Source organism: Lontra canadensis, unplaced genomic scaffold (assembly GCF_010015895.1).
Source record: "Lontra canadensis isolate GAN:19392208 unplaced genomic scaffold, GSC_riverotter_1.0 scaffold108, whole genome shotgun sequence".
Lineage (NCBI taxonomy): Eukaryota > Metazoa > Chordata > Mammalia > Carnivora > Mustelidae > Lontra > Lontra canadensis.
Window position 1 is genome coordinate 1,715,896 of NW_022631102.1, and position 17,583 is coordinate 1,733,478.

At 55.3% G+C, this 17,583-nt stretch overlaps 1 protein-coding gene across 1 annotated transcript; it reads left to right on the plus strand.

Annotated features, from left to right (window-relative positions):
- The first annotated feature begins 1,247 nt into the window (after positions 1–1,247).
- Positions 1,248–2,413, plus strand: LOC116856280 (ras-related protein Rap-2c-like). Its single transcript, XM_032839656.1, has one exon. The coding sequence runs from the start codon at positions 1,328–1,330 to the stop codon at positions 1,928–1,930; it is 603 nt and encodes a 200-aa protein (XP_032695547.1). The 5' UTR covers positions 1,248–1,327; the 3' UTR covers positions 1,931–2,413.
- The last annotated feature ends 15,170 nt before the right edge of the window (positions 2,414–17,583 follow it).

A 17,583-nucleotide genomic window follows, 5' to 3' on the forward strand; every position in this document is an offset into this window, starting at 1 on the left:
ACGGGGGAAGGGCAAGTGTAGAGACCGCCAGGTTCAGCCCAGGCCTGCGGGTCCCCCTGAAGTCCTAAGGCATCAGCTTGGGCATGAGGCTTAAGGTGGGGAGAGATCCCAAGACTTTCTACCTAGGCCCCACTGTCCCACACCCAGCCTTGCTCCTCTGAAATCAAGAAAGATCGAGAAGCTTGTGTAGAGTAGAAGCCTGAGAGGGAGTGGCAGCAGGTGGGGTCCCACCTGGGGGACCTCTGTGACCAGGGGGTGTCCCCAAAGCCCTGTGGCCAGGGGCTTCGTGGGTTTTCGCTTGCTGTTGGGTGGAGGGTGCACACTTTCATTTTCAGAAGTGACCAGTTTCGGAGGATGCCTTATGTGGTCGCTCTACTTTCCGGTCAGCAGGGCAGGATGCGAAGCCAGGGAAGGTTGGAGTCGTGGAGTACAATGTGACTGACGTTTTACAAAGTTCATTGGGGTGCTGCTCCACGACAAAGGGGTCTGGAGGGGCCAGAGCAAAGGCAGGGGCTCGAGGAACTCCAGGCACAGGGAGGGGTCAAGGAGTCACTTGGGGCCCTCTCTCCGAAGCTCCCTGACAAGTCACCCCTTCTCTCGGGTCCGCCGAGTGCGGAGAGGGGCCCCAGCTGCGCAGACCGGCCGGGCCGGACCTAAAACGAGGCCAGTCTGGCTTCCGGCCACGAGGCTGGCTCCGGAATGGAGGAGAAATCCCTACATTTCCCGGGTAGACATGGAAGGGATCAGGTTACCTTCTAGTCTCGCGGACAGAAGGAGCCATTCGGGGAAAGGGGGCGCAGAGGGGCAGGGACGGTCGGAGGGCCCCGGCGGTGGTGCAGTGGGGTAGGGGAGAGAGGCCGAGCAGGGCCTGGCAGCGGGGGACCTGGCAGCGGGGGACCCGCCCGGAGCGAGGTCCGGGGAAAGGAAGGGGAGGCCTGGGACGTAGAGCTGGTGGGGAGGGCGGCGCCAGCTCTCGGGGCCGGAGGCGGGGCGGACCCCGGGGTGCAGAGCCGGGCGGAGAGGCCCGCGGCGCCCACACTCCCGGGGCCCGCGTCCTGGCTGCGGGGCGCTCTCCCCCGACCCGGCGGCGGCGGGGCTCCGCGCCAGCCCGGACGCCCACCCCTGCCCGGCGCCGGGGAGCGGGCGCCCGCCCTCCGGCCCCCTCCGCGTCGCCGCGTCGCCGCCCTCCCCTGTCCCCCCGTGCCGGCCCCTCCCGCCCCTCCCCCTCCTCCCGCCCCTCCCCCCTCTCCCCTCCCCGCGGCCCCCGCCTGCGCGCGCCATTCCTCGCGGTCCTCCGGCCGAGCGTCCCGCCTGCCGCGTCTCGGCCATGGCGGGCCCGGGGCCGCGCCCCGCCAAGGGCTACCGGGTGGTGCTGCTGGGGAGCGTGGCGGTGGGCAAGACGGCGCTGGCCACGCAGTTCGCCTGCGGCCGCTTCCCGGAGCAGTGCGAGCCGTCGGTGGAGGAGCTCTTCAGCAAGGTGATCGAGGTGAACGCGGCGCCCGCGCTGCTGGAGATCGTGGACACCGTGGGCGCCGAGCACCTGGTCACCCTCAAGGACCTGTACATCAAGAACAGCGACGGCTTCGTGGTGCTCTACAGCGTGTGCAGCGAGGCCTCGTTCGAGGCGGTGCGGCCGCTGCGGGAGCGCATGGGCCGGCTGCGGGGGCCCAAGGCCGTGCCGCTCGTGCTCGTGGGCACCAAGGCCGACCTGGACGCCGAGCGCCAGGTGCTGACGGCGCGGGGCCGCGCGCTGGCCCGCGAGTGGCGCTGCCCGTTCCTGGAGGTCACGGCCAAGAGCAAACTCATGGTGGACCAGGTGTTCACGCAGGTGGTTCGCGAGATGGAGGCCCTGGCCCCGCCCGAGGCGGCGGCCCCGGCGCCCCCCAGCAATGCCCAGGATACGTGGCCGTCGGAGAGATTCATCGGCTGAGACCCACGGTTGCCTTCGAGGACGCCCAGCGCTTTTCTGATTCCCGAAGCTCAGCCCGCCTCCCCCGCTTAGGAAAGAAAGTTACGGCGAGGACCGGGGGTTACTCCGCGCAACCCCTACTGCGCCTCCGCCGTCTGCGAGCTCCGAGGGGCTGGGGAAGCTTTGCCGCTTTGCTGACCTCTTGGAGGAAGCCCCAGATCCAGATCTTCTTCCTGTGTGGAAAGCCGCCCTTCCCCTCCAGTGGGGTTTGTTGCGGGAGCCCCCCGCCCCCGCCCCGCCTTTTTGGACAACGAGGGCCGCGAACCCAAGACTCGGTGCGGCCCCTTCTGTGAGGTTTCCGTGTGTTTACCTCGGCCCTGCAGCCTGGGACGCAGCGGTCCTGTTTCCCCTCTGCGTGTTTCTAAATATAGGGATGACACGCGGCGGGCTTGAAGGGTGGTGCGCACCGGGGAGGGGAGAGGGAGCCGCTGGCTCGCCCAGGCCTTCCCTTCGGTAACTGACATCCCAGCGATGTTGCATCTGTCAATTGAGTGAAAATAAAGGGATCGGAAAAGGTGCTCGTTTTCAATATCGGTCTTTCTAGTACTGAGAGCTGCAGTTCCTACAGAGCTACGGTTTGCATGCACTGTCTCTGCTCCCCGGTTATGATCCGCCTCGCACGGTGGTAACCAGAGGGAAAATGGCCGCATCTGGCACGTATTTCTAGTTTCCAGAGGGTAGGCTGTCTCGTCTGATACCTGCATAGTTCACAGTGACCCAGGGACTGATGGAGGAACAGACCATGTAAGGATCTTTTTATAGAGTTTTCCCATAAACGAGACAAGAAACTTTTCTTGCACTAGTTTAAAAGTGCCATTGTTTTATAACTTTAAGAATCTGTCTTTGATAGGAGTCTTGTGGGCCTATTTCCACAAATTAACGATTCTGCCTCACCCGCTACAACAAATCTTTCACATTTAGGAATCTAGCTGTACCACTTAAACATCTTCTAAAAGAAATAGCAAGAAAAACAAATCAAAGAAACAAGAACGCTCAAAACCATGCCAGTGACCTGAAAAAGTTCGTTTTGTTACAGGAACGTTAGGTATAAAGTGATGGTTATGCATGGCTCTGGGAATTCTATTGACATCATACATGATGTGTGAACAGAAGTGTGGATTTTTTGCAACATAAAAAGTATTTGTATTTTAGAACCTGACAGTGCCTGACAGCCAGTTCACCAGGGGAGAGGGCCAGCCTGGGTGTCCCCTGTCTTTTCTCTCTTCCTCTCTCCCTGGGACTTTGGGGCGGGGGGTGTTGGGCACTTATGTTTGAGCCCTTGAAGTCCAGCTAACCCACTCCCTCTTCTGACCCTCTGTGTTCTGGGGTCACTCCTGGCAGTGTTTCCTCACACCCCTTTCCAGAACCATCTCTAAGGGGACTTTTCAAACACAGGGAGGTGGGGAGGGGGCCTGTGGAGGTGTGTATGCGTTGGGGGAAAAGACCCTGCTGGCCTTAGCTATCTTTGTCCAAAGCTGCCCCTTCCTCTGCTGGAACAGAGGCAAAAAACCCAACACTGCTCCTGGACTGGGCGTTGAGCCGTGCAGAGAGAAAGCACACAGGGAGCAAATGGCGTCCTGTTTTCAGGCATGAAGCTGGGCCCCAAGGACGGCCAGCTGAGTGACCCCCCAGCCTGCCCGGCCTGTGTTTCTGACACCACCTGCCTGCTCTGAGGCCTCCTGGGAGGTCTTGTGTCCCTGGATTCCTGTGCCTCTGGACAATAGGTTCCATCCAGGAAAAAAATGTACAAGCAGACATTTCTTCTTTTAGATTCCTAGGGCCACCTCAGATCCTTCCAGTCAGACCCACGTTTCGGCTCAGGGCCCAGGGTGTTCGGCATGACAAATGATCAGGCCCACGTGATCAGCTCCTGTGACCTGAGGAATAGGTCTGAAGTAGTTTCTGGGTGTGTATGCGCACGTGTGCACACACACAGGTAAAATTTAAGACCTACACACTAGATTTTCATTCTCCTCCTACCTTTCTTACTTCTAACCTAAGTCTGCGGCGCGCACGCTGCCTGTGGTCCCTCTGGAGTGAAGAGCGGCCCAGATAATGCAAATGGCTTGACAAGGAGCAAATGTTCCCGGGGAGTGAGGCCCTGGCCCTGGGCAGCCGGTGTGCGAGCTCGCAGATGGTCTTACTGCCGCAAGCCATTCACAGTTGGGCCCCGGGGCCTGGGCCCTGTGCTTGCTCAGCATCCCAGGGAAGGGTAAACCGGTTCCCAAATGGTTGTAACAATCTCATACGCACACACTCTGGATGCTCCAAATGGTCCGCGGCCAAGTCTGTGCAGATGCCTGTCTTCCCTGTGTTGCGGTTTCCACGCGTGGCACTCAGAGTGCTGGTGACACTGTGAGCTCTGTCGGGGCTTTTATGGCATGGGATTCCCTCTTCAGTGTGATGCCTGCTCTTTTTGACAGCTTTTAAAATTGTGGGATCTGTCCTTTGCTTCCCAGTTCTCCGAGGTTTTGTTCCGTCGCCGTGTTGGACAGCCTCTGCGACGGGTCCCGGGAACCTCCCTTCTGGTCCTCCTGCCCTGCGGGGCTCCCTTCCCCAGAGGTTGGGCAGGACCCAGGGGCTGTCTTCTAGGGAATATAACAGGACCACAGCCGTGGGCTGTCACTTCTGAGATTAAATCTCGAACCACTGCCCCCTCCCCTCCCCGGTCTTGATCAGCCTTTCTCAGAGCCCGCGCTCTGTGGCAGGCCAGCGCCACGCAGGGACTGGCCTGGTGGAGACGGCCGTGTGGCGAGGAACGGAGGTCCTAGCCAGCACCCAGTGGGGGTCCGAGACTGGCCAACAGCTCCTGCTGGAGCTCGGGAGGAGACTCCTTTCCCAGCTGAGCCTTGGGATGAAGGCAGCCTACAGCCCACCCCTCTCTGCAGCCCGTGAGGGTCCCTGAGCAGAGGCCCCGGCTGAGCCTCCCCGAGTTGCCTGACGGACCTGCAGACGTTTATTGTTTTACCCCGGTAAGCTTCAAGGCGAGTCGTTCTGCAGCAACAGACACTACTAACAGCTCCAGGTACGCGGAGCAGGGGCCCGGTGAGCAAATACCCAGACAGGCCAGGGCGGCTTGGGACCAGATGGCGGGCAGAGCCAAGTGGCATTCGGGGGAGTGTCAGCGGAGCACGAACGCACCCTGGACAGGCCATCGGTGGGCGGCGGGGCTCGCAGGATCCCCCAGGGAGGGTGCCCAGGGAGGGAGAACGGCAGAACCGTGGCCACCTTGTCGCCCGCAGCAGCGTGGGGAGCAAATGGTGCGCCCACTGACACCCACGAGACTGCAGGTGGTTTGCAGGCTGCTGCCGGCCTCTTCCTGAGCCTGGAGCACAGTGGGAAAAGAGAGGCCAATTGAGAGATCTGGGAAACTAGAAGGAATCAGTACTTGGTCGTTTTGAGAATTCACAGTTTCTCCAAATGGCAAGAGACGCTGAAACTAAGAAATGACTTCCTCGGGAATGTCAGATCTGGGAGAAGTCGGCAAGTGAAGCCAAGTGCGACCGTCGAGGCCTCAGAAAGAGCAAAGGTGATCGCTCAGAGGGCCATTCAGTCATGTGATGGGGCCGTGACACAGAGTCATCCTCTGCTCCAGATTCTCTGCTCCAGAGACAGGGCCTCTTGGAAATCCCCACAGCACCCCTCAGCCGTCCCAGGAGCCCAGGCTAGAGCAGGACTCATCTCAAAGACCTCCGTGGGCAGGGCTTTCACCAACGGAGTGAACCCAATTCTCAAACAGATTTGTGGGTGTATCTTTTCTCTTATGGAGTTAACCCCAAATCACAGATCCACCAAGGTTTTGGGAAAAAATGTTTTCAACAAAAACAGCACCCACTTGGACTAAGAAAAGGACAGAGGCTTTCAAAGGGAAAAGAGACGCTGGTTTCCCCAACCTCCCACCCCGAACAATTCTACTGGAAGGAAGCAGGCTGAGAAGACTGCTTTGCTGCGAACATGTGCTTTCATTTAAAAAAGTGGGGTGGGGGGTTGCCTGGGTGATGCAGTCAGTTAAGCATCCGACTCTTGGTTTCAGCTCAGGTCATGATCTCAGGGGCCTGGGAACAAGCCCAGCACTGGGCTCTGTGCTCAGCGCAAAGTCTGCCTGAGATTCTCTCCTGCTCTCCTCTGCCCCTCCCGCTCGTTCTCGCTAAAATAAATAAATCTTAAAAAGGAGGGGGTGGATGGCTCAGAGGGCAAAATAAAGAGGTCAGACGACAGAGCCCAGAGCAATGGAGGATTATTTCCAGGACTTAAGACCTAACCAAAGGATTTCTTGGCCGGGTTTCAGAATTGCTATGGACCAGTGACTCCTTTGTGTCTCCCACTGCCCCCCTTTCTGACCAGGAGTGTCTAGACATGTTACCTTGTGTCAGTCCCACCACTGGACATAGCGGGGCACATGGCAGTGGGGAGGGAGCTAACTGGATCTGCAGACCCAGAGAAACTGTATTTGAGGACCCTGATCTTCGTCTGGACGAGGATGACGAAATGGCGAACTTCGAGATGATGAGACAGGGGAGACTACATTCCTCCATTTTGTATGTATATCCACAGTCCGTCATGGCGGTGGGGGAGTGAGTGATCCCAGCTCCGTCTCCCTCCGTCATGTTGCTGTCTAGCTAACTCCTGCCCCATAACAGGCAAGCGGGAAAGTATCCACGGCTGTGACAGTCACTGTCTGTCACTGGTCATGAGGCCATTGTTGATTTTTAAATTGTGATAAAATACACATAACACAAAGTTTACCATCTTAACTCTTTTTCAGGGTACCGTTCAGCGGTGTTTATGTACTTACATTATTGTATCACCCGCCCCAGAACTTTTTCTTGTCTTTTTTTTTCTTTTTTAGGATTTTAATTTATTTATTTGAGAAACAGTAGCAGAGGGAGAGAGAGAAGCAGGCTCCCAGGGAGCCCAGTGTGGGGCTCGATCCCAGGACTCTGAAGCTGAAGGCAGATGCTTAACTGACTGAGCCACACAGTGCCCCCCACCCCGAACTTTTTCATTTGCAAAGCTGAAACTCCATATGCATTAAACAATAACCCCCCCCCCCAGCTCTGGCACCCACCATTCCCCTTTCTGTCTCTCTGAACCCGACTACTCTAGGAACCTCACGCAAGTGGACTCATACAGTGTTTGTCTTTCTGTGACCGTCCTCAAGTTCCACCCCCGTTGGAGCACGTGACCAAATTTCCCTTCTTTTTAAGGATGACTATGTTCCGCTGTATGGATACACCATGTTAGGCTCCTCCATTGGCCTCTCAATGGGAACTGGCTTTCCTTCCATTTTCTGGCTATGGTGAGTAATGGTGCTCGGACATGGGTATGCGGCTGTCTCTGCAACACCCTACTTTGGACAGACACCCAGAACTGGAGCTCCTGGACCATATGCTAATTCTATTTTTAACTTTTTAAGAATCACCCTACAGTTTTCTGCAGTAGCACATTTCCACCAACACTGGCCGAGCACAAGCACTCTGATTTTTCCACATCCCCACCACCGCTGTAACCGTCTCTCTGTCTGTGTTTTCATAATAGCCATTCCAGTAGGTGAGAGGACGTCCCATTGTGCTGTTTGTTTCCGTAATGATGAATGACGTTGAGCCTCTTCTCACATGCTCATTGGCTGTTGGTATCCCTTCTCTGGAGAAATGCCTCTCCGAACTCGTTGTCCATTTTAAAACCAGGTGGGCTTTTTGTTGTTAAGTTTTAGAAGTCCTCTGTATATTCTGGATATTAACCTCTTAGCAGATCTATGATTTGCAAATATTGTTTCCCATTCTGTAGGCTGCCCTTTGCTAGATACACATTTGATACACAATGATATACAAAACTTTTTTGATCACGTGCTTGGACACGCACACAAAATCTTAACACTTTCATGAAGTCCGGTTATCCAGTTTTTCTTCTGTTGCCTGTGCCTTTGAAATCATATCTAAGTTATTGCCAAATCCGAAGTTGTAAATGTTTTGACGAAAACGTAGGTTGGGTCTGTTCTATCCCATGGACTGTGTCTGTCTGTAGGCCACTCCCTCACTATTTGTTATAGTTTTGAAACCAGGAAGTGTGTCTTCCAGCTTTGGTGGTTCTTTTTTTTAAGATTGCTTTTCGCTATTCAGGATCCCTTGAGATGCCATACATATTTTAGGATCAGTTTTTCTATTTCGGCAAAAAAAAAAATGACATAGAGATTTTGGTAGGAATTGTTCTGAATTTAATCGAAAGCTCCGGGTAGTACTGACATCTTTACGATCTCTATCCTGCCCATCCACGGATGTGGAATGTACTTCCACTGACGTCTTCTTCCCTTCAGCAGTGCTTGGTTTTCCTCACCGCACGGTCTTCCACCTCCTTGGTTAGGCTTAATCCCAGTATATTCTTCTTTTTGATGCTATTGTAAATGGGATTGTTTTCCTAATTTCCTTTTTGGATTGTTCATTGTTAGTGTATAGAAATGCAATTGATTTTTTTTTGCACTGATTTTGTATCTTGCAACATTATGAATTTATTACTACTAACAGGTTTTTTAAATAAAATATTTAAGGGGGCACCTGGGTGGCTCACTCATCAAACATCTGTGACTTCAGCTCAGGTCGTGATCTCAGGGTCCTGGGATCCAGCCCCTCATCGGGCTCTCTGCTCAGTGGGAAGCCTGCTTCTCCCTCTCCCACTCCCCCTTCTTGTGTTCCCTCTCTCCCTCTCTATCAAATAAATAAATGAAATCTTTAAAAACATGAAATATTTACAGTTTTCTGCATTTAAGATCATGTCATCTGAGAACAAAGATAATTTTATTTCTTCTTTTTCGATTAGAAGGTCATAATAATTATTATTATTTTTTGCTTGCCTAATTGCTCTGGCTAGGACCTCCTTTACTATCATGAACAGAAGTGGTGAAAGCTTGTTTCCTTACCTTCTTCCAGATCTTAGAGGAAAAGCTTTCTCTCATCATCGCGTATGATGTTCACTGCGGACTCCTCCTATATCCCTTCTGTTATGTTTAGTTTCCTTCTATTCGTAGTTCGTGGAGTGTTTTTATCATGGAAGGATATTGAAATTTGTCCAGTAACTATTTTTGGGTCAAGTGAGGTGGTCATGCAGGTTTTCCCCCTTCATCGTGTCAGTGTGCTGTGTTACATCAATGGATTTCTTTTTTTAAAATGGATTTTATTTATTTATTTGACGGAGAAAGACACACAGAGGGAGAGAGAAATGGAAGTACCAAGAGGTGCCACCAAGATCCCACTTCGTTCCTGGGAATAATAGTGAGAGGAGCTGGTCCCTCTCCCACCTGTTGACTCCCCAGTTCCTGTATTTGGGCTTTGGGAAAAACAGCACCATATAAATGAGTGACTGTGTTATGACTGTCATTTAGATAATGTCACAACCTGTGAGAGGCAGCGCCTTCCTCTCAGAGTGTCGTCTCCCACCTGGCGCTCACCTGAGTCCTCACCAGACCATCAGGTTTTTTCTCGGTCGCGTGTTCTGGAGGAGTCCATGTGTGTCGCTCATTGCTTTGTTTCTTTTGCTATAAAATTAATCTCTTTATCTGAGAAATGTTCCGTGGGATACCAGAAAGGTCCACAAGGCATACTGTAAATCTGCGGGCGGTAGAGTGGACAGAAGCGTTACAAGCAGGGAAAGCGAGTTCGTGTCCAGACTGAATGTCTGTGCCAGTGAGAACCGATGGCTGTTCCTTCCACGATGGAAGAGATCAAACATAATCCGTCTTCCACCAAGCTGCTCCCCCAGGAAATGGCACCATGTCAGGGGCTCCACATTCGTCTCTGCTCTTGGTGGGTTAGATTCCCAATGGTGATGATGTCCAGGTCAGACCTGGTGAGGCCAAGTCCAGGACACTGAGCCCGCACATAGCCTCCAGTCCTGCCCCCTTGGCCGCTCTGTACATGAGCCATTGCACAAGCATCTGGATGGCTGGCTGCTGTCCCAGAATGGACTGTCCCATCCAGCTGGTTCCCGAGAGCCTGCTCGGCAACAGATGCCTTTGGACAAGCATTCGCACGTGACAGAGGGTCTTCCCAGTCCATGTCTACCCAGAGAGGTCCCTCCTCATGTGCCCTCCCAGATCATATTGTTACCAACCTTGCAATGTGTTTTTTTCCTAAGGCTCTGGTGATCCAGCCAAACCATTAGCAACCACCCATGAATCAACACAGAGTCATACTTCTGGCCATCTTTCAGGCCAGGCAAGGTGGACAATGGCCAAACGTGGTGTTTGAAGTCATGACCACTGAGAGGATTTTCCTTCGTCTCCGTCCTTTCGGGCCACCACGTGAACGCTTGAGCCAACCAGTTCTGGACCATCTGTACATCAGGATCAAAGTTTTTCCTTCTCAAACAGCTGGTCATAAAGACCTCACTGTGAGGTCATAGGCTTGGATTGTGGGCGAGGACAAAATGCAGCTGGAGAAGGTGAGAGACCAGCTCCTCAGCACCATATGGACAGACTCTGTAGATACCCGGCACCAAAGATCTCACCGTGGTCACTCAGGGCCCCCCAGCCTCCCAGTCTGCGTATATGCCTACTCGCTGTCGCGGCCATGTGGGAGCTGGAGCCGGGCCTCACAGCGAGATCGTGGCATTCTCCTGCTGCACAGAAACAATCTCAGAGGACCCCAATGTCAGCGAGACAAGGCCGCTCTGTGACCGGGATGGATCAAGACACATGGAGGGCGGCTGGCGGCTCAGTGGGTTAAGCCTTTGCCTTCCGCTCAGGTCATGATCTCAGAGTCCTGAGATCGAGCCCCGCATCAGGCTCTCTGCTCAGCAGGGAGCCTGCTTCCTCCTCTCTCTCTGCCTGCCTCTCTGCCTACTTGTAATCTCTGTCAAGTAAATAAATAAGATCTTAAAAAAAAAACAAGACACACGGAGCCCTTGGGAATCATGTCTGAATATGGACAGAAATAGGAATAATTCCAAAACCACAGATATGACCAAACACGCCCCCTCTCGTGGTTTCTATGAGTGACCACTGCTTTTCACCAGTTACAGCTGACCCTTGTACAGCGTGAGGTTTGGGGGTGCGGTCACCCAGCCGTGCAGTTGGAAATCCACATAGGACTTACGACACCCCCAGTGCTGATAGCCTCCAGTTGCCGGGAAGGCTCACGGAGGACAGAAACAATGCTCAGCTGCTGTGCTGCATGTAGTGTAAGCTGTATTCTCACCATGAAATAAGCCAGAGAAAAGAGGATGTTAGTAAGAAAATCGTAAAGGAGAGAAAATACAGTTCACAGCACTGGACTGTATCTATCGAAACTATCCATGTCCGAGCGGTCCTACACGGTCCAAACCCATGTTGTTCAAGTGTCAACCGTGCAGCCTCCCCTCCTTCTAGATAAGACGTACTACGATGATAGTCTGTCCTGAAATGCCCCTCACTTCCCGACAGCATCCATTCCAGAGCGAAACCCTACTTTCTTGAACTGGCACTAAAATCACCTCCTACAAGCCCGAATCCAAGTGCTTTCTAGTACCTTCTCACTGAGACATGCCAGGGCCCCCCAGGGTGTGAGCTCCCCTCACCGGCTCAACAACAGCTCTGTTCCTGTGGGCTTTAGCTGGAGGACACTGGTGCTGCCCACGGCTCGTCTGTGGAAGGCCACGCCACTTCCGATAGCCAATCGCGTGACGGGCAGGGAGCAGGCGACAGAGCCTCTGTGGGCGATCTCACAGGGCTTGACTTCATAGACAATCAGGTGCTTATCAAACTTCTGCAAGAGTTAGAGGAGGAGGCTCTTGGTGTCTTGGGGGTAGGGTAGGGTCGGGCCCGTGCACCTGACCCTGGAGTCAGGAGCTGATGGAACCACCAGAGTGGCCATCCCAGGCTCCGGGCCACACACAGAGCCACTTCTGCTGCTAACGTCCCCACCGGTCCCCACTGGTTCCCGCCAGTCCCCGCTGTCCCAGCTGCCCCCATCTAGGCAGCTGGGAGGAGGCACTGAAACCTGCTCAGAAAGCGCCCCCCCCATGACCTTGCCCGTCTGCCGCAAAGAGCAGGGGCCAGGGGTTCAGCCCCACCCCGTTCCCACCCCCAGCTCTGCAGGGAGGGCGCACAGTTGGCAGAACCACACTCGCATCTGGACCCGGGATACAGGGAATAGAGCGCTGTTAGCAACCCCAACGGTGGCCCTGAGCAGCTGCCTACGCCCTTCCAGAATGTTTTCATTCCACCTATTTCCTTTTTTTTTAAAATGAAACAAATATTTAAATTTAACCCCACTGGGGTCAACTTCTGACTGGCAGCCATGTGACCCTTGCTAGTTCAGCTCGCTCCTTCCCTTGGCTTGGGGAGGGGCGAACCCTTGGCTGCTTCCTTTCCCTGTGGTTTCCTCTTTCGGACTTTTTTCAGCCCCCCACCCCCAGGGCATCCCCAGCCAGGGTGCACCAGGACGGGCTGCCCTGACGTGAGTCTGGCAGGGTACGGGGCTCTCAGGAGTCCGCAGGAGGTGGGGGGAGCCCCCTGACCGAGTCCGTCCTGTCTCCTTCTCCACAAGCTCCCCTGGGGCCAAGTCCCGAACCTCAGGCACCAGCCCCGTCATCAGCTGTGACAGAAATTGGCTCTTGTGGTCCGCTGGAGAGGACAAACCCGTGGGGAGTGGGGCCCGAGGTGAGTGGTGTGGGGGCCACGAGGTGGTTGTAGGTGAAACGAGGGGAGATATTTAGTCCACAAGGAACAGAGGTCCCTGAGCTGTCTGAGGGCATCAGAAGGAGAGAAGGAGTCGAGTATTCCCTTCAGAGAGCCGTCCTGTAGGGACTGAACCCTGTGGCCCCTGACCTGGGCCTCCACGACCGGCCTGGGGTGCCTTCCTAGAACCTCAGCTCAGGAGGTCAAGGGCTTCTGGAAGGAGACCACTGAGCCTGGCCTCCCAAACACCTGTCATACTGGCCTCTCGTAAAGTCCCTCTTGGCCTTGAGTGAGGCCCAGCCCCATTCTAGAGAGGACCTTGTGCTGCTGGAAAGGTGTATCCTGCAGCCCTGGCCAGGAGAAAGGACTTATTTGGAAACAGCGAGCATTTTCCTGGATCTCAGGCTGCTATTTAGAGAGGCCTGGATTGGGGAACACAGGGCAGCTGTGGGCGGGTCACAGCCGCGGGGGGGCAGGGCCACAGTCAGGAGAAGCCCAGGACACTGGTCCCCTCGTGGTGCTTGTGCTCTGACGGCTTTGGGACAAACCCACCAGAGGCAGGGAGGGAGTCTCCACCAGCTCCCTTAATGGTGGTGGATTTGGGGGCCTCTAGGGTGACGTGGAGGGAGGGGTGTCCCTCCATTCCCCCTCTGACACAGAAGGAGGTCCCTGCTCAGAGTGTAAGGTGACACCAGCAGGGGAGAGGATGCCTCTGCGGGAACTGTCCAGGGCCCACCCAGTGTGGGAGGAGGAAAGCAAGTCTTTTGGTTTCCAAGGCTTCAAAAATTAGTCCAACCCCTGGGAGGGAGGGGAGAGTGAGGGAAGCCTCAGCCTGGAGCTGGGCATGGAGACCTTTGGGGTTGCTTTTCTGTGTTAAGAGCAGGAAGGTAAAAGCCATCACCTTACTTAAATGGGATATAAAATATTAACAGACCTTTCCTTGACAAACTTGTTTGTTGTTACAGACAGAAATCTGGGTGTGGGTTCTGCTGGGATTTGTTTTATTTGGAAGCAAGGAGCTCCTGCAGCTGGTGTAGGGGAGGAAGTGCACATCGGCACAAACTGAAACTTTGTAAAACGAGCTCAATAAAATCCGTCCTTAAGTTACAAAAAGTAAAAGCTTTCAGGAAAGGGTTCCCATATGCTACTATCAAAAAACAAAATATGAGAAAGTTCTTAATGTTTTTATAGGGTATCTTTCTTCTCCAATGCTGATGCTACTTTTAAAATATTCAAACACGAGGCACTTGGGTGGCTCAGTGGGTTAAAGCCTCTGCCTTCGGCTCAGGTCATGGTCCCAGGGTCCTGGGATCCAGCCCCACATCGGGCTCCCTGCTCAGTGGGGAGCCTGCTTCCTCCTCGCTCTCTGCCTGCCTCTCTGCCTACTTGTGATCTCTGTCTGTCAAAAAATAAATAAAATCTTTAAAAAAATCTTTAAAAACATAAAATATTCAAACACTCAGGGTAAGTAGTGTGATCTGGTAAATAGTTTTCATTCATTCATTCATCCATCCACATGGGTGTGGAGCCCAACACAGGACTTGAACTCACAACCCTAAGCTCAAGACCTGAGCTGAGATCAAGATTCAGAGGAGCGCCTGGTGACTCAGTGGGTTAAACAGAGACTCTTGGTTTCAGCTTTGGCTTTGATCTCAGGGCCAGGGATCAAATCCCACCTGGTGTGGAGCCTGCCTCAGACCCTCTCTCCCCTCGCTCTCCCACTCTCTTCTCCCTCTAAAAAAATGTAATGATCATATGAATTGAGGCAAACAGTGGTAATTTACATGCAATAGGAATGGGTTCTGAAAGCTCGACGCCTCCACAGCCAGGCTGGACAAAGTCCACTAGAGCACAGCGAGAAACACAGCTCACACAGGCAACGACAGACGGGATGACTCGCCCACTGAAGACGGGCTGTTGCTGGGTCCACCCTGCTCAATCGTCCCTAGATCCTCCTCCAGCTGCTCTAACACCCGGGGCAGGAGTGCGCATGTGTGGAGGACCCCCGGGCCAAGCTCAGACAACCATGACTGTCTCCTTGGGGTGGCCGCTGCTGGCTGCGGGGGGGGTGAGGCTGCTCACCACGCCCCCCTCCAGACAAGCCGCCCCGTGGACAGTAGCTCCAGCAGCAGACCTGGACCCTCCCCACACGTGTCCCCACTTGGCCATCTCCCTCGACTTCGGCCTCTAAGATAAGACACGGAGAGAGCTGCTGCTTTCCTCCAGGGAGCCTGGCGGGAAGGAGTGTTTCCTGCAACATGACTTCCTGATGGGTCACCGCCTTCGAGGGGGGCATTTCTGGACAAGGTCAGGGGGAAAAGCTGTCAGCGCTGCCACCCCAAACCCTCATGTATTCAGAACCGCTCAACCAGGGTGAAAACACCCAGTTTCCCCCTGAGTGTGCGGTGTAGGGACTCAGCGGGAGAGGAAAGACACCAAGTGCTCCCGGGGTCTGCGGTGACCGCTTCAGGACACTTCTCTGCTAAACCACTGTGGGAAATGTCTTGTCTGTGGCCCTGGAGGTACTCCCCAGCACCTGCTTCCGGAGAGGCAGCCTGTGCCAGGGAGCTGGGTGGGCCCTGCTCGGACAGGAGGAGAACCTGCCTGTATGAGGGCAGGAGATCCCGCAGGCCCCTGCGACCCCAGGGCCCTTTGCGGGGAGCCAGGCCTCAGGAAAGAGTCCCCGCAGGGTCACACGCGAAAATGGAGTTCCTAGAGCCTTAGGCACCTGCCAGCCCTCCGGCAGTTCTGGTGGCCTCGGACTGAGCACTGCAGGGGAGCATTAAGGGGGGGACTGAGCACTGGCGGTGGGGAGAGGGCAGGCCGACCAGGACCTGGCCGTGGGCACCAGGGGACGCCCGGAGTCCCCAGCGCTCCTTCCTTAACCCTGCGCTGCGCTCAGCACAGAGGACGTGCTCCGGGACGTCGAGGCTGGAGTGGGGCGGGGCGGGGCGGGGACACCCCCAGGGACCCCGCCCTCCCCGCACAAACACCCCCCCCCCCGCAGCCCCCTCCGCTGCAGCAGCCCAGAGGCTACCCTTGTGCCACCAAGCTTCCTGCGCCCCCGAGCTGGGCTAGGTTGGGGATCGGGGGCGGGGGTGGGGTCCTGGGCGCCCGGGCGGAGGCACAGCCGAGAGCGAAGGCGGCCCCGGGTCTTCCCCTCCGCGCAGCCGTCCCTGGCCGGGTGGCTCGTGTCCCCGCCCGCTCTCCGGAAGGCAGGAACCGCCACGTCCCCCGAGTGTCCCGCCTGCTCCCAGCGCAGCGGCCGGAGATGGCGCGGGAGACCGGGCTCTGCGCGCGTCCCTGACCCCCGCGGCCCCAGGTGCTCTCTGCCCGGACACGCGCGTCCCTCGCGGGCTCCAGAGCTGGGCCTGGAGGTCGCGTCCAGACCCTCAGTGGGGGTGGCAGGGGGAGGGACAGGGGGCGCGCCCCTGGCGGGAGGAGGGCAGGCTGCGGCGCGGCCGTGTCCCCGTGTCCCCGCTGGAGAGCCCTGGGACCGGCCTCCAGGGCCTCGGGGCGGAGCGCTGCCAGCCTTGGCCTCCGATCTGGGACGGCCATCAGGGCGCTGGGCCCGGGTTCCGCGGGTTCTCAGTCTGCGCTTTGGCACCGGCCCAAGCTCCCAGCAATGCTCCGTGGGAGACAATTTCTACACCTTGTTTTCTTTTTAGAATTTTTTTTTTTTAAGATTTTATTTATTTATTTGACAGAGAGAGATCACAAGGAGGCAGAGAGGCAGGCAGAGAGAGAGCAGGAAGTGGACTCCCTGCTGAGCAGAGAGCCCCATGCGATGCGGGGCTCAATCCCAGGGTCCTGGGATCATGACCTGAGAGCAGAAGGCAGAGGCTTCAACCCACTGAGCCACCCAGGCGCCCCTACACCTGGTTTTCTTATAGGTTTCCGAGCTCGCATCTGTCCAACACTCATGCAGCGTTGCATGCATCTCCCAAGTGCCTTCAGGAAGAGACTGAAGGCAGAACACACGGGGATAGGAAAGGAGAGTATGTGGGAATCCTCTGGGGGTCCACGGGGCCCAACATTCCAAAGCTGCTTCTGCAGGGCCGGTGCTCAAGGACCAAGGTCAAGGTCACATCTCCCACAGTCCCCTAGAAGGGTGGGGTGTCACTGCTGGCTCAAGTGCAAGGCGGGGGAGAGGGGGTCGTGATTTGTGACGCTGCTGCTTTGGGATCCCAGATCGCAGAGCCTTTGACTGAGCCGCTGAGCTGTTGGGCCCTGGAGTCGGGCCGCAAGCTTCGCCTCCTTCAGAGCAAGATTTCCAGCCCAGATCCTCTCCTGCTGCGTGTTTACCAGACAGGACCTTAGTCTGGCCTGGGAGACAGGCTGCTCTGCCATTCCTGTAAAGGAGAACAGGGTGCCAATAAGCCGGTTTTCATTTTCTATTCCTAACATTTCCCTTTGTGAAATTATTCTGCCACAACTCTCTCCCGTATGTTTCTTCGTAAAGTCCCCCTCAGCTCTCTGTTCTTTCCCAGGAAGCACTTTCTGCCAGTAGACGCGCTCAGACGGATCTCCAAGTGTCGCCTCAGTTCTCTCCAGGGGAGCATTTTTCCCTAGGAAAACCCTTCATGCCTGTCCTGGTGCCCAGGTGTGGAAACAAAAGGAAGCCGTACAAACAGGTCAACCTACCGTTTGGCGACATGAGGGAATTTGAGAGAACTTCTACAACATGAAATGTCTTGCTGGCGTTCCTTCGGGTTTCAATGTGCCTCTTTTCTCGGTGGAAAAGTCGTTAACTGCCGGTTACTCATTACCAAGGGTTTGAATGTCTGCAGCTCGAGGTCAGTCATCCAGAAATGCTTCTAAATATATAACTGAAACAACTAAAAAATGCGTACTTTAACGCCCATAGCTAAATAAGTTCGTTGGGACGGAATGCTGGGAAGGTTAGCAAAGCCGGGCAGGTTCTGTGCACGGTGACGGCTCTGCCCTCCAGCTGGAACACTGTCGG

Bases quoted from the DNA above. Each gene is read 5' to 3' on its own strand.
- LOC116856280 (XM_032839656.1), top strand. From the start codon at position 1,328: ATGGCGGGCCCGGGGCCGCGCCCCGCCAAGGGCTACCGGGTGGTGCTG.